The sequence below is a fragment of the Syzygium oleosum genome, unplaced genomic scaffold (assembly GCF_021117445.2).
Source record: "Syzygium oleosum isolate NSW1041296 unplaced genomic scaffold, Sole_v2.1 Sole_v2.02, whole genome shotgun sequence".
Taxonomy (NCBI): domain Eukaryota; kingdom Viridiplantae; phylum Streptophyta; class Magnoliopsida; order Myrtales; family Myrtaceae; genus Syzygium; species Syzygium oleosum.
The window spans coordinates 14479035-14500693 of record NW_026607486.1 but is presented as its reverse complement, the minus strand read 5'-3'; the positions used below and the strand labels follow the sequence as shown (position 1 = coordinate 14500693).

General features: G+C 40.2%; 2 protein-coding genes across 2 annotated transcripts; one reads left to right on the top strand and one right to left on the bottom strand.

Moving 5' to 3' along the window:
• Nucleotides 1–4803: 4803 nt before the first annotated feature.
• Nucleotides 4804–7875, top strand: LOC115686912 (probable xyloglucan endotransglucosylase/hydrolase protein 28). Its single transcript, XM_030612336.2, has 4 exons — nt 4804–5175; nt 5318–5418; nt 6085–6293; nt 7112–7875. The coding sequence occupies exons 1-4, from the start codon at nt 4968–4970 to the stop codon at nt 7599–7601; spliced, it is 1008 nt and encodes a 335-aa protein (XP_030468196.1). The 5' UTR covers nt 4804–4967; the 3' UTR covers nt 7602–7875.
• A 3997-nt stretch (nt 7876–11872) lies between these two features.
• On the bottom strand, nt 11873–14896 carry LOC115686914 (purple acid phosphatase 3-like). The gene is made up of 7 exons (XM_030612337.2): nt 14631–14896; nt 13435–13591; nt 13199–13306; nt 12921–13048; nt 12510–12638; nt 12355–12422; nt 11873–12259 (listed from the first exon to the last, which is right to left on the bottom strand). The coding sequence occupies exons 1-7, from the start codon at nt 14811–14813 to the stop codon at nt 12046–12048; spliced, it is 987 nt and encodes a 328-aa protein (XP_030468197.1). The 5' UTR covers nt 14814–14896; the 3' UTR covers nt 11873–12045.
• Between the last annotated feature and the right edge of the window lie 6763 nt (nt 14897–21659).

Genomic DNA, 21659 nt, shown 5'->3' with positions numbered 1-21659 from the left:
TGCGTCAGCATGAAGTAACACGTTTTCATCTTAATTAAATTATTCGGCATGTACAATAGAAACCAAGATGTTCTAGACTGACAAAGAATTGACACGAATCCAGCACATCATTATAACACGCCAACACGAATCGTCAGCTCTAATAAACTTTGAGTACTATAAGCCCCTAATTATAACCGTAAAATCGATTTGATATGTTTCCCGTTTTTGTAATTATCGAATTCGGGTCGACTCAGTTTGATAATCATCGAAACCAAAACATCAGTCCGCACGCAATGATTTCTCTGGGTTTTTCGATTGATAACAAATGGTAATCGAATAAGGTTTATAAAAATTTAAAACAAGAACCACTAAAAAGGACATTGATTATATTCCTTTCGAGTTATTATCACGAAAAATCATAAACTGGTAGGTATATTTTACCCCAAAATTAATTTTTCGATCACCGAAATGCAATTTTCGAAACGGGACTGCCACGTCAGCGCGGCTCATCCGGTACCCCGGAATTCGAGCGCGCGCGCCCCCATTCGCGGTGGACCCGAAATTTCAATTTCCTTTTCTCTTTTCTCTTTGCCTTTTCTTTTCCGCGCCATTCAATGCTCGTCGATACGCCACGTGTCTCTTCCGCGTCATTTGATTGAGGCAAGAAATAAGGAAGGCCCCCTTTTGCGCCGAAATGTGCCATCCGTGTCCGGCCGCACACGCGTAGAATTCTGGCTTTGCCCCTTCTTTGACCTCCTTTATTTACGAAAGTTGCCACCGAACTTTGGAGCGGTTGCAATCGAGTTGAATTCCCAATTACAAGTAAGGGTAAATGTCACAAACGGTCAGTAAATTTTGATCAGAAATGCAATATGATTTATAAATTTTTAATTTATTTAATATGATTTCTGAACTTTAATATAATGTGTAATGTATAATGTAATCCATGAATTTTTGGTACATGTTCAATATAGTTACTGAACTATATAAAAATGTCTAATGTAATCCTTCCAAATGTTTAATGTGGTCCCTAAACATTATGTTAAATTTTATGGATCATATTAGTTCTGGAACTACACTGAATATTATACTCAAGTTCAGGGATCATATTATATAAATTAAAAGTTTATGGACCACATTACATATTGGGTCAATGCTTAGAGATCGTATGTGTAATTATCATTTACAAGTTTGAGCTCGACTCGAGTCGTGTACGTGATGATCGAGATTTTACTCGAGCTCGAATAGAAAATTGAGATATTTTAATTAGAATAAAGTAATATCATTTATAGAGGAATTCTAGCTCGAGCTGTGCTTTATGCGCAAATTCTGTCATCGAGTTTTTTTTCTTTTTCGATATTCGTTAAACATTCAATCGAAAAAAAGTTCGTAATTTTGAAATGCATTGTACCTTTGCGTTATGCGTAGGCAATGCGTTAAAAAAATGATAAAATCTCCTCACAGGTACAGGGCGCTTCTTTACAAGACTCTTTACGCATGTGTGCCCTTTTTATGCAATTTAAAATCATTTTAAGTACTCTTTTTAAGAAAATAATAAAAACTTGATCAGAACCGGCGGGCTTGTCGAATTGTGTACCGACGACTTAGGTTCTAATATGGCAAGATACTTGAATAGCTCAAGCGGAAGGACAAGTGAATCTCGAGCGACCAGTGGGTCGAAAACGGGTCCGTGACAAGCCCAAAGCCCGTTTTTCAGTCGGGCTCGATTTCGGTAAACTCATTCAAACCTCTTTATTACAAATTTAAGTAACTCGCATCCTACCCATCTCATCAAATACGGGTCGAAATGCGGGTTCTCGACCCATTTTGCCACCTCTGAGCGCAAGTGACCGGCTAGCTAAGTCCGAGCCACGCCGTTCGATCCGGCATTCAAATTACGGTAGTAGCCCGCGTGTTTAGAAAGCTTGGGAGGGCAGCTTCGGTAAAAGCGACGCCAGAACAGAAACGGCCAAGGGTGGGGGAAATCGGGTCGGCGCCTGGGTCGGTTGTCCGATTGCCGACCCCCCCCCGACCGATTCATCTTTTTCTGTCCTTCTTTTTCTGATTTTGTTATCCGATTTATTTCAAAAAAGGTATTATTTTCTAAAAAAAAGTGGCATTAAAAAGCGAAACCTCTTTTTTTAACTTTTTGTCTGGGGCCGGGGGGCCCGCCCGAGTCTCAGCTTAATAATTGTCGGCCTCGGCTAATGATTCCACGCCTCCTTTGCGTGATTAAATGGTGCTTATTGTAATGACAACAACAGTTGGCCTCCACTTCCTCCCCCCCCCCCCCCCCCCCATGATTCTTTCCTCTTGCCTTTTCGTTCCGGCTTTGATTTTCTCGGGAAAAATAACACGAACAGTCTCTTGAATTTTGAATTAATGTGCAGCATAATCCCTAAATTTTTAATTTTTTCAATATAGTTCTTGAACTTTAACCAAATGTGTAGTGTGATTTTTGAATTTTTAATTTGTTTAATGTCGTCCATGTATTTTTGTTACATGTTCAATATGAAAATGTTCAGTGTAGTTCCTGAGAATTGACTACATTGCATTTTTACATAGTTTAGGAACTATATTGAACATGTATTAAAAATCTTATGATCATATTGAACAAATTAAAACTTTAGGGATTACATCGAATATGAGGCTGAAGTTCATGGACTGCATTGAACGAATTAAAAGTCCACATTGCACATTTGGCCAAAATTCAGAGACTGTTTGCGCCATTATTCCGTTTTTTTTTTAATTTTTCCTTTTGGCCCATTTTGTCCCTCGCCTCCGATGCATGTTAGAAAGTGTGATCAATTTTATGTTCACACTGATTTTTGAAAGTGTCGAGGGAGGGATAAAAAGTGCCCTCGCCATCAATCGAGGGTAATCAAGAAAGGAAGATTTGAATCATTTGTCAAATCTCGATGTCCCCATTCCACTCTAATTGGCGAAAATCTTTGGATTGAAGTGGCTCTGAGTTTTGGAAAAGGCGAAAATATCGAGTGGTGAGCAGACACAGACAAATTACGACGTGATATTCCTTGACTCGAAATAGATAGAGGGCCAGAGAAAACGTATGTTTGTCGTGAGTTTTTGTCGCATTTCGCCGATTCGGTAAAAGTTGACGGGTGCTCGAAAGGAAACCTTTTACCGTTTTTCCAAAATTTCAAACAAAATTGGTTATATCAAAAAAGTATTAACGGAATTTTCAAATGATTGCATATCGATATTGTTTATCATCGATAAAAGTCAAATTATTTGTATTTTTAATATAAAAAAAAGCTGCAAACTAAAAGCGATATCGAAAGCTTATTATATATTAATAGCTAAATGATGACCTGGCATTTTGAGAGGATTTTTCAATGGTTCCCTTCTGTCATGCTTTATTGTTTTTTCACCTAACCCCTCATTTGCAACAAATGTGCTATATTGAGCAGAGCAAAATGTGTGTATAAATATTTTCAACAAAATAAAATTGAGTACTTAAAAGAAAATGAGGAAAATTTAAGGATTCTTACATGCTTTAAAATTAATATTTTCGATCTCGATAATTTATTATCGCATTACAATGAAATGTGAGGCGAACACAAAATAGACACCCAAATTAAACCTTGCGAAGGGTGGACGGACAAATAAATGATCTATCACAATAAAATTAAATGAAAATTGAAAAAATCTCATAGTCGGTTTTTGCGATTTCTTATCTTTTTTTTTTCAGCTTTTGAAATAATTTTCGCGATTTATAATTTTGTAATTTACAAGACTGATCCTTCAATTTCCGAAAAGCAATTAAACACATGCCGAATGAAGATTTCATGCTTAAGGATCGTGCGTTCCTTTGGCTTGGACGGAAATAATAAATTTCGACACCCTGTTCCTCACTAAACATTTATAAATTAATTAATGTATTTTTAGCATTATTCTCCCCCAAAAAAAGAAAATATATTCACCATAAATAAAATGGGTAAATTTAGTAAAAAACCCTCAACTTTGGGTCAAGTCCCAAATCTGTCCCGAAATTTTTTTTTTATCTAAAAAAAAACTTCAAACTTTAGGTCAAGTCCCAAATCTACTCCGAATTTTTTTTTTATCTTAGAAAAAACTCCAAACTTAAATTTAGTCCAAATTTGCCCCGAATTTTGTTTTGTGTAAAAAAAAAAATCAGCAAATTTCAATTTATTTTCAAAAAAATACCCCGTGATCCAGTTCCAACTTAACGCGACACTTCCACAATTATAACAAATCCACATCGGCAAAGTAATGGACCGATAGGTACAGACCGACGTCGCATTTTTACTTCGATAACAAATCCAACCCAATAAAAATTATTGAAATTTTCCAAAATAAAATCATTTTAGAATATAAAAGTTAGAGACGATAACAGATCCACCCCAAAAAACTTTTTTTAATTTAAAAAAAAAACTAATTTTTAGGTTAAGTCCAAATTTGCTTAGAACTTTTCTTTATGTAAAAAAAGTTTCATTACTTTGTTGATGTGGATTTGTTGTTGGCGTGGAAGTGCCACATCAAGTTGGAACTGGATTACGGGGTGTATTTTTGAAAACAAATTGAATTTTGATGATTTTTTTTACATAAAATAAAATTCGGGGCAGATTTGGGACTAGACTTAAAGTTTGAAATTTTTTCTGAGATAAAAAAAAAAGTTCAGAGCAAATTTCGGACTAGACATAAAATTTGAGATTTTTTATGAGATAAAAAATAATTTGAGGCAGATTTAGCATTTTACCCGAGGGTATTTTAAGGAATTAGGCCTAAATAAAATAGCAGTCAGCTTGCCTGCCTTCTTCACCACTTCTGTCTCTCTCTGTTTCCCTCCCCTGTAGCCTGTGGCGATTCCACACGTCTCTCTATCTCTTCCTCCTTCTCTGGCACGCCATTCGCTTGTCATTCATACGAGCACACGGCGCATTGCAGAACCACCGAGTAAAAAGGAAGAAAACCCGCCATTGATTGAGCCAGAAACAAGAAAAATGTCAGCTTCATGGAGTGTGATGAGCTGCATGTTCTTCGCTTGCTGCGCGCTTCTCGCTGCTCTTGCCGTCGGGTCGGCCGGGAGTTCGAATTTGGAGTTGCCCGTCATGTCTTTCGATGAAGGGTACACCCACCTCTTCGGAGATGACAATCTGGTCCTTCACGGAGATGGGAAGTCCGTTCATCTCTCTCTCGACGAACGCACAGGTTCTTGCCTTTTTTTTTACCTTATTTTTTTTCTTGAATCATTCTAATGTAATGTGGGGTTGTCTTTGATTGGGTTCGTGGGGTTGCAAAAATTTCGCTTTTTTTAAACGACTCTGTTTGTGTTTTTCGAATGTGAATGCAGGGTCTGGATTCGTGTCTCAGGATCTTTATCTACACGGGTTCTTCAGTGCTTCGATTAAGCTGCCTGCGGATTACACTGCAGGAGTCGTGGTTGCTTTTTATGTGAGTAAGCTGTTCAAGAACTTTAGTATCAAGCCATCAAAACCTCATATGTTTTTGTTCATTTCTTTTGATTTTCTTTTTGACATTTGGCTTTGTACGTTATGCATTGAAATGTTTCCTAGCTTAATCACAAACTATAATCTGGTGACTGCTTGTTGCTGTCAATTCTTCGACTTTGGGCTTTGGAAACAGGTTCAAGTTGCTGTTTCTAGCTCTCCTGGTTGGTTTCACATATCCAGATGAAATGAACATAAAGTGCAGTGATTTGTCCTTGGAAATTGTATTTAGTTGATATTCTAAACTATTTATGCGTCACTTTGGTTTTTCGCGTGTGAGAAATGAAAACATGGACATGTGTAGTATTCTCTGTTTTGCTGTTTGTGTTTCCAAGACCGAGGTCAGTAGGTCACCTTCAGTTGATATTGTTCATCCCAAGGAGGAAATTTTTCATCTAAGTTTTTGTTTTTATGGTTAATAATTGAATTCTGTTTTCGAGAAGTTGATTGGTGCAATCAATACGTATAAAGATTTCCTTGTTCGATTTCTTTAGGTTCTTCCCCGTGTAAAAAATGGTGGTGGTGTTGTTGTTACAGCTTCACTAATTATCTTGTTATGAAGTGCAGATCGTTTAACTGATTTTCCCGAATTACAAATATTTTATTTCAGATGTCAAATGGGGATATATTCGAGAAAAGTCATGACGAAATTGATTTCGAATTCTTGGGAAACATCAGAGGCAAAGATTGGAGGGTGCAGACCAATGTTTACGGGAATGGAAGCGTCGGCATTGGCAGAGAAGAGAGATATAATCTCTGGTTTGATCCCTCCGACGATTTCCACCAGTACAGTATTCTCTGGACCGATTCTCTGATAGTGTGAGTGCCGATCAGAATATGGTGACCCTCAATTTTCGGTCTCCCTTCATTCTATTTGCACATATGCTCACATTAGATCTTCCAAAATCTTGAGGAGTTGGAGCAATCGCTGTCACTAAACTACCGTTACTATGTTCTCATTAGCGATTCCCATGTGGGGTTCCATGAATTTATTCGGAGGTACTTTGATGGCGATGCATCTTCTGTAGTGTAGGGCATGGTTCCTAGGCTGATCTGTCTTTTGGCCCGATATTTGCACCCCCTGTTTCACAAACTGCTGGCATATAAAAGATGATGTCTAGGAGCTATTTTGGTCACTTCGATATGGCAGCAGACTTTAGGAAAAAACTTCTTTGAGTGGGCCATATAAGTGCAGCTACTTTGTTGGTTGATGTTGAACAGATTGCATTTTGAAGAAATTGTTGTTTGATACCCTGCTGATCATCTTGCTATATAAGAGCTTTGATTTACTGTTCATGGTAATTTCATATGGGTTGGTGCAATGTCATGGATGGGGTGCTGGTATGTGGTTTTGTAATAGGAAAGGGAACATAGTTGGAAACTTTTGTGGAGATGTTTATATAGGTAAGATTCTACAAAGGTCATAACATCGAGAGCACACGGTGTTACAAGATAATCCATATATCTAGTTCCACTATGCTGATACCAGACATCAGAGAGGCTTATTTATCATATATTTAACGACAGTTTCTAGAGTGATTTTCCAGTTTGGCATTTTCAGTTGCCCTTGGTTTTTGTTTCTTGTCATCGCAATTAATTCTATGTATTTGCTTGTTTTAATTGTTTCTTTTCTACAGATTTTACGTAGACAATGTGCCTATTAGAGAGGTGAAGCGAACAAAAGCCATGGGCGGAGACTTCCCCTCTAAACCGATGACCTTGTATGCTACAATATGGGATGGGTCCAACTGGGCTACCAATGGAGGCAAATACCGAGTGAACTACAAATATGCCCCCTACATCGTCCAATTCTCTGATTTAGTCCTTCATGGGTGTGCAGTCGATCCTATCGAACATTCGTCAGCATGCGACGCAGTCCTTCCTTCGGGATCGATCCCTACAGCCATTACACGCGAACAGAAAGTCCAAATGGAGAACTTCAGGAAGAGGCACATGACTTATTCGTATTGCTATGACCGAGCTCGGTACAAGATTCCTCCTCCAGAGTGCATCCTAAATGCGAAAGAAGCCAAGCACCTCCGGTCGTTCGATCCCGTCACGTTCGGCCAAGGCAAGCGGCGTTTCACGAAGCGTCGCCACCACCGTGCATCATCTACTTCCATGTGAGTCATGCCCACCAATTGTTCATTCGATTCTACAAGGCTGTCTGCAAAATTTTACTGTGAATAGGCGGAGAGAGACAAAGGCGATATTGGATATTGGATATTGATGTCGGGTCAATTTCATGTATAGTTTCGTGATTCCATTATGTTTGTGGGCCAAAAATCTGTCATTGGTGTTGTTTGTCTCTGGCTTTTGCTGAATTCAATTTGGTGGATATGATTCATGTACTTTGGGCATACCTCATTGCGTTTTAGCTTCAATAAACATGTTGTTGGCATGGTGGGGGCATCAGTCTGCTTGCACTCATGCAATCGATTGTGTTTTTGTCCCCTCATAAGCATCAGCATGACTTGGGTTGTCCTCTTATATATGGGTATGAATGGGGTGTCATTTGTCGATAAATCTTCTGGGTCAGAGGGGAGGGAGATTTTATCAGAGGCCAAATGGAATCCGAGGTTCAGTTAAGCATATGTTATTCCTCAGAGGAGGCCTGGTCTGAAGGGAATAATGGTTTTCAAAGGTTGTTGCTTTGAGTTTGAGCGGTGGTTGAGAGAGTAAGAGAGAGAGAGAGCATCTCATGGTTGCCATTTAAGCTATCACTTTTTTTGAGCATAGAGACAAGGTCCAAGTGGGAACCAAGCCACACCAACTCACCAAGTACATTCCCATGCGTCCATTATTCGCCAGTTCCGGGCGGGGGTCGGGAAATTTTCTAACGGGCATTTTGCTTATATCCCGGTTTCATCGGGCGCGCATTCCTTGAAATTTCTGAGAATCGATGCGAACGCTCGCTTACCAAACCTTAAACTGCCTTCTTAAACTTAAATTAAACAGAAGAAGGGAAGAGAGGAAAAGTAAGTATTGAATTAGACACCTCCTCCCATGGGTTGCTAAGGAAAAGAGTGGGTTAGAACCGTCTGAAATCCTTGAATAGGTGCAACTAGAAAGATTTTCCAGAGTAAAAAGAACAGAATGGGCAATGGATTTTCTCTTTTCCAGCTCAATGGTGGTCCTCCTTTTTGGAGGTTATGCAATTAAAGAAAGGCTACAGGCTTGCTTTTACCAGCTCCGTGGATTTTGCGTACGATCTCTTTTTGCCCATTTTAGGCATTGGTTTGCTGGCATTGGAAAGGAAAATTGAATTCGAAAAGGGTACTACTACTTGCAGGAAGTGAAGAGATCGGCTGAGTTTGGATATTTTTGGTGGGTGTTTTCCTGCTGCTCTTCGATTTTTATATAATTCATAGGAAAAATGTTCGATTTTCACAATAATTCTTTCATAAGTTCTTGAGAAGGAATGATAATGAGTAGAGTGCTGTGATTATGTGACGAGAAGAAGGTAGTCATAACTTGCAGAGCACCGGTTACTTTGAGATTTCACGATCCATGCAGAGGATGAATGGGATTTTCTCGAAATAGTGTCCCTATTAATTTAGACTTCCAAATTACACTTCTTCTAATTAGCACACCATGATATCGATCAACGTGTTCAGGACTTGAAATTCGCTCTCATGATGTCGTCTTTATTGTGCCATTTCTAAGGATGATAATTGAAGATAACAAAAAAAAAACTAATTGCATTGTGTGGAGAATTATCGATCCGTAGGCGTGCATAAAGAGATGTTAATGAAAACAAAGGTATGCCTAGGCAATCCAAATTTCATAAGGTGAAGAGTGATTGAAACCGTTTAGCGGTTCCACACTCATCCACTTTTAGGATTAAATTGGTAAATCATCAAAATGTTTAGGGCTAAATTGATATAAATAAAAGATTTATGACTAAATTGGCAAATCGTCTAAAAGTTTAGGACTAAATTGGCACAATTGAAAGGTATAGGATCGAATTAGCCTCCGTACAATAGATTTGTGACTTTTTGGACAATTTTCCCGAGTGTAATTATCTATCTAAATATACAAATGCCGCAACAAAGTTTCAATTTGATTTCGATCTTTTGCTTTTGGCATTTTGCTTTGGACTCTTGGGCTCCGTTAAATTCGCGGAAAATAAATAATTTGTATCACATTTTCTTGAAACTAATCGCTCGTACTGCTTGAAATCATTAGTCAATAAAAAATATTTTCATTACCGGCAACAATTAATATCTAAACATTTTCGTAGACGATAAAAATATTTTCCGTTCGTTCGTTTTTGTAAGTGATATGATCCGTTATTTCTAGGAAAATACTTTCCAAATCATTTATTTTCCGCGAAATAAACGTAGCCTTGAAATTTGAAACACATATTGCCTCAAATGTCTACAAACATGTATTTTATTATTTAAAGTCACTTACGATGTCTTCCCGATTTTTGCAAGTAAACCTTTTTTTGTCTTTATTTTTTGGAAACAGGCCTAAGAGCATTGAGCTTAAATCTTGAGTAGGCCGACAAGAAAGGCCCAGATTCAAACAGTTTCAGGCTTGGCACTTCTACGCGTACGCCGAACCCAATAAACTCTCTCTCTCTCTCTGATTTTAATCATATTTTCAACTTTTTAAATTCCATATAAGCAATTTTGAAAAAGACGAAAAGAACCCCCAAATCGTGTACGCGAGATGCGCTTGCGCCGCGCCGGCCACTTTTTCCACGGTCCGATCAACGTACGAAGCTGGTCGAGATTGAACGGAAGGTTTTCCTAGTTCCGGCTTCTAAATCATGCTCCCGCCGATGAACACGACACGACATCAATCGATGTGCTCAGGAATCCGAAATCCCCACCACGCCACGACGGTGTTACCTTGTTTTTATCTTTGCCAATTGTCACGGAATGATAAAACTAAAGAGAACCAACCACTTGCACCGTGTTGATTCGAAGGTGGTGCTGATGATGTTGACAAAGAAAGCCGCACTCGTCACACGAGCGTGCAAGAGAAAGCACTTTAGCGTTATCTGAGAATGACTCAGCCGAGGAAGGCTGGAAGAAGCTTCGTCCATTGTTTTTTTTAGCTTTCTACATCCCGGGGGGAATATCCGGAATCTAACAAAGCATTGTGCCCTTTGCAGTTTGCACTCGAATCGTTCAACCTGTGGAAAAGATAGCCGATGTAGATTCAATGGCCTAATTCTAAAAAAGGAAAAACACAAACTTCACTTTGAAAGAGAATTTTGAAAGATGGAACGGACATAGTTTTATTGTTGGTCCGACAACCGACACTCCGGAATAGCAAAGCAATAAGAGTGAAGTGTCGGAAAATGAATTAGAGCTCTCTGTGATATAAGGATTATGCCTCTAGACTAGCCATACATTAATTATGTTACATTATAATTAATCTCATAAATTGATCATTAATTACCAGGATTTATAACAATAAAGTCGTAATCTGTGCTAGAAAATCACTAATCTATAATAATCATAATGGTCCATTTTTCAAATAATAAGTAATACCGTGCCACCCTGATAGAGAGAGGAACAAAGGGACTAGACAGTGAAATTTAGCAGACCTTTATAATGCACACATGTAAGTTGCAAGAGATAGGCAATAGCTACTCGCGTGGGTTGTGTATTAGTCATTGCGATTTTAATTATGCTTACACCGATGATATATACTATAGTTTTTCGTAATTAATACAAGACGGATAGCTTAAGACATAGTCAACATGTGATAAGATGGATTATACTGCAAGCAATCTCACATTGAAACTTTTGCACTACGTGAGCTGATGATAATGAATTGTATTTTCAGACAATTAAACAAGGCGATAATATAGTTTTTCGTAATTAATGTGAGACGGATAACTTAGGACATAGTAAACATGTTATTAGATGGATTATGCTGCAAGCAAACTCGCATTGAAACTTTTGCACTAAGTGACGTGACGGTAATCAATTGTATTTTTAGACAATTAAACAAGGCAACAATCAGATCAATCAGCCCCACTTTGCATAGAATCGTGGTTGAATTTGGTTGAATTTGCGTCTTGCAAACTGTACAACCCACAAAGTCGATACCGCGTCGCTCTCATTGTTGACAAAGGACAGATTGAAGTACACATAATGCCTCTAAAAAATTATAAAAATCATCCACGTCAACATCAACCGTGCCACGTAAAACAGTCAATGTCCACGTCAACGATTTCCGGTCAAAATTAGCCGGAAGGACTCAATTGACAAGTTGTCAAAATGTTTAACACTAAATTGATCAAATTGAAAGGTTTATGACTGAATTGGCATAAGTGCAATAAGTTTAGGACTTTTTCGGTAATTTCTCCCGGATTATTTAGTCTTGGTCTTGATTAACATTAACATTCATTGAAAGTTTCATATAATGCCACCAAATGACAACAAAATATATATTTTGTAACTCCAAACACAGAAGTCTCATTGATGAAATTCTTGCATTAGACTAGGCAAAACTACATACCTACTTATACCACATGACAAACTTTTACATTAGCCACTTAGTTGAAAATTCGATATTACATAATCATAACTCTTCAAGTGGCAGTTGCTCATATGATGGAGAAGAGAGGCTTGGCAGTGCTCCATTGGTGAACAACCTGGCCTTTGATGTCGTAGAAAACGACGTCGATCTGGGCTTCCGTGACCTGCACGGTCATGAACCCTTGGCCATCGTAGTACAACTTGAGCTCCTCCGGATTTGGCCAGCTCACGTCGCCCCTCCACGCCTTGGATCCACCTCCACTAGTCAAGAACTGAATAGGACTGCACTTGACAGGAAAGATAATATTAAAAAAGGTGCATCGAAATGACATTATTCTTGTCGAGAGATCAACGGTGATCTGATTAAAAACAACTACCTGTCGGAAGTGCTGATGTGTTCCAAGCAGTGGTCGTGGCCGTTTATGTAGAGATCAACGTTGTTTGCCTGGATAATTGCACAAGATACAGATGAGAAAGGCGATTAACTTGGCTGATCAAGCGACATATATGATATTATCTTAGTTGAAGGGACCTGAATGATGGGAAGAAGCTGAGCGCCGAGCTCTTCGGTGTTTTTATGGTGTCCGGCGCTTTTGATGGTGTGGTGACCTACTACGATCTTCCATTTCGCTCTCGACTCTCTCAGAGCCAAATCCACGTCCTGTCACAGCAGTCTAAGAGATCAGTTCTTCGTTCCACAAGAATAGTAATCAAGAATAGCTGAATAGTAGATCTTAGTGAGTTCGTAGTCCTCTGTATTCAGACGAGGTCCAAGGCCACGAGGGGGAGCTCCAAACAAGGACATGGTCTAGGGTTTTGCCGAAATGTTCCACGCGTTCCGGTCCATGGCATGTCCAAAAGAGAACTTACGTACTTGTAATGTTCGAATGCATGTTTATCAACAATGTTTGATGAGCACACGAGATGAGACTGAGATTATTACCTTGAGGAGATTGGAGAGGTAACGCTTTCTGGGCAATACACCGCTCCAGTCATAGACGTCTCCTTTTGGCTTCGTGAAGTACTTGTCCACAAAAGGAGTCGTGTCCACGAAGAACAGCTCAACAATCTCTGTCAGAACCCGAAACACAATGAACAAGAAAACATATTAAATTATCTTAAGACCATCTATTTCGATCACGAAGATCTTTCATTTGACTTTGTCCTAAAAGCTTAGGGGGCATAAAAGGGGGTTGGTCCCAGTTATCATGTTTGCTTTACCGGCATTGACGATGAAGGATCGCAAGCAAAGCCATCTGCTGTCCATTTTCCTAAGGATTGGGCTCAGCTGTGCCTCCACGTCGCCTCTGTAGTCATGATTCCCCAAGACTGGAAAAGCAACCACAGAAGAAATTATTATAAAAGAAACTACCCATTTTCATATTCCTTTTGAATATTTCATAGCTACGCTATGATTTCCCCCACTTATTTTGTAGGGTTTTGGGGGGAATATTTACCGCTGTACCACTGCTTTTGCAAGCCGGGATGTGTATAGATGTTGACGAAGGACTCTTGGAAAGCCGGATCGTCGACGCCCGTGAGCCCGTCTTCGTAGAAGTTGTCGCCGGTGGAGACCACGAAGTCGATGTCCAGCTTCTCCCCAATTATTCCCATCTATAGATATAATATGAACAAAGATTAAGATATTGATAAGCTCACATCATTCAAAGAATATACAGCCAGAAAAAGAATGACGACTCTTTAATGTCCACGCGGAGCAGGTTAGAAATTATTTTAAAAAAAAGATAAGGTGGCCAGATCATACGAGAAGATAAATATATTCTGAAGTGTTTAGGGTTGGACCCATGTAAAACATACATCCCTATGATATTTAAATAAGTTAAGGTTTGGTTTTATTATAGTTAATTATATCTTGGGCTTTTTTGGTTTTTGACCAAAGGCGAACTTGAGTGGAAAATATTACTTTGTAATAAACTCAAAGAGGGAGTGCTATTTGCATAGATAGGCTTATCTGGACCGAATACACATAAATAGATTTGTCCTATAGTAATTGGTGGGGGAGGTCGCCACACGCCAACATGAAAAGGAAAGAGCACATGGAATCTACAAGAGAATAATACCCTCTCGAGAATGTGATTCTACTATTTAAACATGCCATGTGTTCGTCCCTCATTGGACGAGAACTGTTCAAATGGACATTATAGCATCTCTCTCTGCTCAATGGAATATTGGCCATATTGGCCAATGCCTGCTAAGGTCTTCTTGATCCGTCGTGGCCAACAGAGCAGACAAAGATAAGTTGAGAACCAAAGCTTTTGATCAAGTTGATGATGACTGAAACATTTACACTAACAGATCTATGATGTCTGCTTTCCTCATATACGATTTTGTTCATGTAAGTCGTCGAACACTTGGTAATAATTAAGAAAAATCACGTCAGAACAGAACCACACGAATGTATAGTTTCCAAACAAGTTTTAGCGACGCGGACGGTCCGAACTCAAGACGTTCCTCTTCTTGTGATTAACGATGGTATTTGGTATGAAGAGAAAAAGAGACTAATCAGGTGTTTCATGTGGACGCTGGTTATAATAACCTTGTTCAAAAGGTGGGGGAAAAAGAAGGCAAGATGACACGGCAAGTCATGTAAAAAGTCAGACAAGGGAGGAAGCGAGAAAGACAGAAGCGTGACCTGTTGAGCAACTTCGGTTTGGTTGTAGTCGCCTCGTCTTCCCCAATCTCCGACGACCAAGAACGTGAGAGACCCATCCGCTTTCGGCGACTCTTCAAACCGTTCGAGTTCACCCAAAGAAGAGACCAGACAGAACCCTAGGACAAACCCAAGGACCAAGAGCTTGTTCCCCAGGACAGCCATGGCGTCCGTTCTCTTTGCGGAAGAAGAACGAGAAGAAGAAGAAGAAGAGAGAGAGAGTGGAGGTAAAGAAAGAAACACTAAGAATGGGATGAGTTTCTTCTTTACACATAAAGCTTAAAGGCAAGCAACTCCTTTTATATGCCGTTGGGAAAGCGAAATGCAACAGTGTAGAAAGAGATCGAGGATATTATTAAAGTAAAGGGGGAGATGGTTTCCGATATTAGCCCGTGGGATCGATATTCGCGTGAATCCATGGGCATTGAAGACTAATAACCCACAAATCGACAATGGCGAGCCCATGAGAAAGGTGGGGTCATTTTTGGGAATGGGGGGTGATTAATGATTATGCGTGTCTGGACCCACTTAGGTTATCGTCCTCACTAGTTTGCACGAAGAAAAAGTAAATTTTGTTGATCCATGGACCCACTTAGATTATTGCCCGCACTAGTTACATGGAGAAAAATGAATATGTTAATCACTAAACTTTGGTTTTCACTCCCCAAGCCGGTAAAGAATATCTTTTAACGTGCACGACTTTTCATACATGTACGTGGGAATGTTGTGTACTGAAAATACGGCATTTGTACGTTAACAAAGAAAAGACACCTATTAATAAGACACGTTATCATCTTGAAAAATGATACTAAATTATTGACCGATATTTGAATCTCTTAACCCTTCTTTCCCTCGTTATAGCACAAGCTATTCATTTGAGTCTCTACTTACTATTTGATGTAGCCATGCCTTTATCCTTCATCGCAAACTTCCCTAGCCACGAGCTAAATGACGGCGATTTACCATTGCTTTCTTCGCTTGCAGTGTGCATTTCGTGCGTGGAAACAAACTTCCGCATTAAGTTGTAGCAAAAAGAAAGACTCGTACATGAAGGGAGATCATCAAGAAACGCAGTTGTGGAAGAAAAGAGGAGAGAAAAAAGGACGTCTTTCCCTATCCTAACTCGCTTTCTGCTCCTTGTTTTCTTCTGCTAATCCAAGCTTATGCTGAAACGAGGGATCATAAGGGAACACGAAATCCATGCTATTGGTGTGGTGCGTGCCACTGGGGTCCTCTGTGACGTGAAAGCAGCTTTGAGAAGAGCAGAAAATCAAGATCCAACACTTAAAAGTCCATATCCATTTTTTCAAAAGCTTCAAGCGGGTAAGGTTAGGGTTCTTCCATTATTGGAAGAGTGACTATTTAGGTATTAAAATATTTGAAGGGTCGCCATTGAATTACCCTGTCTGTGGGCAGCTTTCATCTGTAGCCTCTCTGTCTCGGTGATACTGAAACATCTGTCCTGATTGAATTTTATAATCGAGAAATTACAAGTTGGTCGATAGGTAAAATTGGAACCCTAGAGAAATTAGAAAAGAATCTCTCTGTTTTTCCCCCCATTTTTTGTTTCGATTTCCCTTTTGTTGATGTTGTTCTGGAACGATAGAACAGTGCTTTCTATTTATGTGGTTTCGGATGAGAGGTGGTCTGCAAATGTGGTGGGAGATCTTGGGACCATAGAGATAGGCCTATCCGTTGGAATACTCCGTCGACTGTCCATTGCTTATCAGAATCTACAAGTTTCGACATGACATGAAAATTGTTTCAGTTACATTTGTTTTCTCCCTGAGAAATAAATCAAGAATTGGAATAAACTACTCGGAGTATAAAGGCAGTGAAGGAACAAGACAATACTTGTCCATGTCCACAAGCAAATACAAAGCATATTATATATATATATATATGTATATATATATATGTCTGTATGTCTTTGCAAAGCGTCTGAATGTGCATAAAAAAACAAAAGAACACGAAGAACAGCTAAGACCATAACCACATTTCTACTATTGTTCAACTGATAAAATCCACAAAAAAGAAAGAGAAAAGAAAATAGTGTCAGACCATCCATGTGTTCCACTCAGAATCAAGTGGAAACCTTGGCCCAACACTCCATATCCCTCACGTGAATGGACGATTTAAAAAAAGAAAAGATAAGAAGAGGATGATGATTAATTCAATTTCATGGATGAGTTGCTGTACATTATTAATTACATATTGCCCGCTAAGTTTTAGGTTTATTGCAAATTGCTCCTCGACTTGTCAATTTTTTTCCCATGAATTTTAAAAATTGGTTGCAATGTGTCTCTCGGCGTTGACTCTGACTGAATTGTGCTTAGAGCTCCGACCACGTGACACAGCACGTGACTGATTATTGAGGGCAACTCGTCATATAAGTGTATCCATATAAAAAAGTAGAATAATAATTCAGAAATATATTGAATGTGAGAGCATGTGACTGAAGTTCTAGCTAGAATTTGACTAGAGTCAACGCCAAATGCACGTCAATGGAAACTTTTGAAATATATCACTACTATATTTTTTTCTCACATATAGAGATGATATATGACTAATTTGCCTTCTAGAATTAATAATTTGCCTTCTAGAATTAATCAAATATAATCACGTGGTCAAATATGTAAAAAGGTGAGGACGCAAATTGCAAATATTGAAACGCCAGGGGGCGATTTGCCACAATCCTAAAAACTTGGGGGGCAAAATGTAATCCTCCCAAAGATTTAGGTTATTGGAGTGATGTAGTGGAAATCTCGTTTATTAAACACAATGATGGACTAGCCCTTTCAAAGGCGAATCTCCTATGTGTTTCCTCTAGTCCCTCCAAGACAAGCAACAAATTTTTTATTACAGCAAGGCCGAGATCCTATGGTTTCGTTGATGGGTCATAATAGAAAGTTGTTGAACCCATTTGTGAGTCTTTTGTAATATTGATTGATGGGAGGATTTTCTCATTCTAGGTTTCTTGAATTTCTATCTGTTGCTAATTCGATTATATTGTTGTGTCTTGTTATTCTTTAGGAAAAATTATTTAAATAGCCTTAAACATATTGTACGGTGGCCAATGCAGTCATATATTTTTTTATTTGGCTGATTTAGTCCCGAACCTTTTGACGACCTGTAAATGTAGTTATTTTGATCAATTTTAACTGAAAATCGCTTATGTGATAGTCCAGTCAGCACTGGCTGTTCCACATGGCATGGTTAGCGTTAACATGGATGAATTTTGCAATTTTTTGATTTTCTGAATTTTTTCTTGTTTTCCTTTCTTTTTGTTCCTTTTTCTTTTTTTCCATATTTCCCTTTGCTGGTTGTCGGGCCACGCCTGGGTGAAGTTCACTCCCGACAACTGTCGGAGGTCATTAAGAAAAAACAAGAAAAAATTTCAAATTTTTTTTTAAAAAAAATTACAAAAGTTGTTCATGTCAGTGCGCGACTATGCCACGAAGGATGACCGATGACCAAGTTAGCAATTGTCAGCCAAAATTGGCCAGAAGGACTGCATTGGCAGATGGCCAAAAGATATAAGACCAAATTGGCTGCTATATTAACTTAAGACTTTTTGGACAATCATCCCTTGACCACGTATTAAGTACTAGGATTATCAAAAAATTTCTTTCAAAATGACAACATTTCTTTCCTTTCGAAAACAAGTAAAAGAGGACACGTGTATAAGTGTGAGGAAAAATTAAATATGTATGAGGCAGAGATAAATGTATAAAAAGTACAAATTAATTCAGGAAAGAAGTTGAAATGATTTTAAGATAACTCAAGATTTACTTTCAATTTTGAAAAATAAGATACTTATAAAATAACTTGACAATTATCTTGACTATTTAAATGAAGATTTTCTCTATTTTAGTAGATCATATGTTTGGATATACAATACATCTTAAGAAAAAAAAAGCATTTCACGGAAATTTCTGGCAAAAGTTTAACGTTGAAATGCTTGCTGGGTATGCTTTATCAAAGACATATGGATTTTGGCTATGTTTGGTCATCTTGATTTTTTCATCGAATAGGATAAGGTTGGATTGGATAAAGATACAATAGAATTTTTAATATCTTATATAATATATGGTAAATGTCCGCATATAACATATATTGATATATACTATCCGCCACACTAGGACCATCGTATTGACCTCGGTGACGATAGCCATGACCACCATACCGACATACCATGGTTGCATCCCCCAAATCTAGAACAACAACCACCATCGAGGCAGTCGCACTTATAAAGATACAATGGGATTTTTAATTTCTTATACAATATATGTTAAATGTCGGCATATAACATGGATATCGGTATATGCTATCCGCTAATCTAGGAACATCCTATTGACCCCAGTGACGGGAAAATTATCAAATCAGTCATAAACCTTTTGTACGGCGGCCAATTCAGTCCTAAACCTTTTAAGTTTGCCAATTCAGTCCTAAACCTTTTAAATTCTTGCCAATTGAGTCATTCCGGTCAATTTTAGCCGGCCGTCCGATCAACGCTAACGTGGCAATTTTTAATTATTTTTTTCAATTTTTTAATAATTTTTTTTTTTTTTTTTTGGTTTCTCCCCTCTGGCCGGTCCGGCCAGAGGGGAGGGCCGGCGAGGCCTCTGGCGAAGCTCGCCCCGCCGACCACCGGCGAGGCCTCGTCTGCCCCTGGCTGGGCCAGGCTCGGCGAGGCGAGGTCGAGCCTCGCCGTCGCCTGGGTCACGACGGCGAGGGCAAGGCTCGACCTCGCCTCGCCGTCGCGACCCGGCGACGGCGAGGCTCGACCTCGCCTCGCCGTCGCGACCCGGCGACGGCGAGGCTCGACCTCGCCTCGCCGTCGCGACCCGGGCGACGGTGAGGCTCGGCGAGGCGACGGCGAGATTTGGGTGAGACTCGACCTCGCCGTCGCGACCCGGGCGACGGCGAGACTCGACCTCGCCGTCGCGACCCGGGCGACGGCGAGGCTCGGCGAGGCGAGGTCGAGCCTCGCCGTCGCCTCGCCGTCGCCCGGGTCGCGACGGCGAGGTAGAGCCTCGCCCTCGCCGTCGCGACCCGGGCGACGGCGAGGCTCGACCTCGCCGTCGCGACCCGGGCGACGGCGAGGTCGAGCCTCGCCGTCGCGACCCGGTGACGGCGAGGCTCGACCTCGCCTCGCCGAGCCTTGCCCAGCCAGGGGCCGGCGGGGCGAGCTTCGCCAGAGGACTCACCGGCCCTCCCCCTCTGGCCGGCCGCCGGTGGCCGGACCGGTCAGAGGGGAGAAACCAGAAAAAAAAAGAAGAAAAAGAAAAAAAAGATTAAAAAATTAAAAAAATATATAATTAAAAATTGCCACGTCAGCGTTGACCGGACGGCCGGCGGCCACGTCAGCGCCGGCAGGCCAAAATTGGCCGGAAGGACTCAATTGGCAAGAATTTAAAATGTTTAGGACTGAATTGGCAAACTTAAAAGGTTTAGGACTGAATTGGCCGCCGTACAATAGGTTTAGGACTGATTTGACAATTTTCCCCCCCAATGACAATAGCCACGATCACCACGTTGACATAGCATGGTTGCATCCTCCCAAATCTAGCGCAGCAACCCCTCTTGAGTTGGTCACATTTCTCGTATGGTGACTATGTGGTTGTTGACGCACAGTGACCAAATCAGGTGCGAGAACAAATTTGCAACGACAGCACAAATCTACACCGACCAACGTACGTAGGCCATAGCAAGGAGCGAACTCCTATGGACCATGGCGATGATAGGCACGATCACCATGAACAGCAGCGAGCGCCTCTCTCTCCCCCATCAGCGCTCGACTTCAACTTCGCACATGGCTCTCCAATCTCTCCCTCCCCCGTCGCCATCGTTGTTGAGGGGAAGGAGATGCACTGACAAATGAACCTGCGCCAAGATCGAGCTTGGGCTTTGTAGCGCTCAACCCAAGCACTCGATCATGAATTTTAGGGTTTGGTCGACCTCATAGTCGAGATCTAAGGCTCGATTATGTCGGCCAAGCTTGAGCTTGACGACGACTGCAAACTGCCAATTGGAAATTAGAGGTGACAGGCTGCCAGCCAAGAGCTATGGCATCGATGGCGATGGGCGGTGGAATGTAGAGTTCTCGGCGGTGGTTGAGAGTGGAGGCAACGACAATTGACTATCGTGGTGGTGGTCCTCACGCGTTGGCTAGCAATGCTATTGTTGGAGGGGTGTCGAGGTAACGCTGGTCTTGGTGTGCAATATCTGGATTATATTCCACTCCATAGGTGTGATTTTTTTATCCAGATTATATTCGGACAACATCCTAATTTTGCGTTGCCCTAAATGCTAGAAATAATAAAACTTATCCCATCAGGAGTTATATCCGACTTACCAAACGCAGCGTTTGTGCTTTGGACTTTGAGGAGATAAACGAGAGCGAGGAGGGTGGTGCAAACGCCAATTTTATGGGTACAAGCTTTGATTTCTTGAATCCTAAGATTTAGAGCCCAAATACATAGCCCAGGTGCCCATTTTGGAATGTGAGAGAGCCTCTTATCTTTGAACTTTCAGCCCAAACACCTGTTGTTAGTTACTAGGCACGGGCCTATGGATTTCAAAGTTGGGTCCTGAAGGATCCGACCCATTTTTTGGTGTAAAATGTAAGATCCGACCCATTTTTATACATTTGCAGTTTCCTCATTTAGGTTGGTATCCCTAGATTGTGCCCATGTTTGCAATTGAGCAACGCTAAGTTTATTAAAATTTATCTTCCATCAATGGAAATAAAGTTTATTGAAACCGATCTATTAAAATTGTTATACTAATCATGTGGTAAATTGCAGGTAGACAATGAAACAAGTTGATCATGCTTGATATTCGATAGAAGCCCGCCACATTAAGTTATATGAAAAATTTGTTGTAAACAATTCTTATTGTACTTTTTTTTAAAATGAGCGTTTCTTTTTGTGATTTTAGAATGTATTTTTCCGATTAATTGGGAACCACATCTTAGACTATTGTTAGTTGGAGCCAAATGCATTAAAA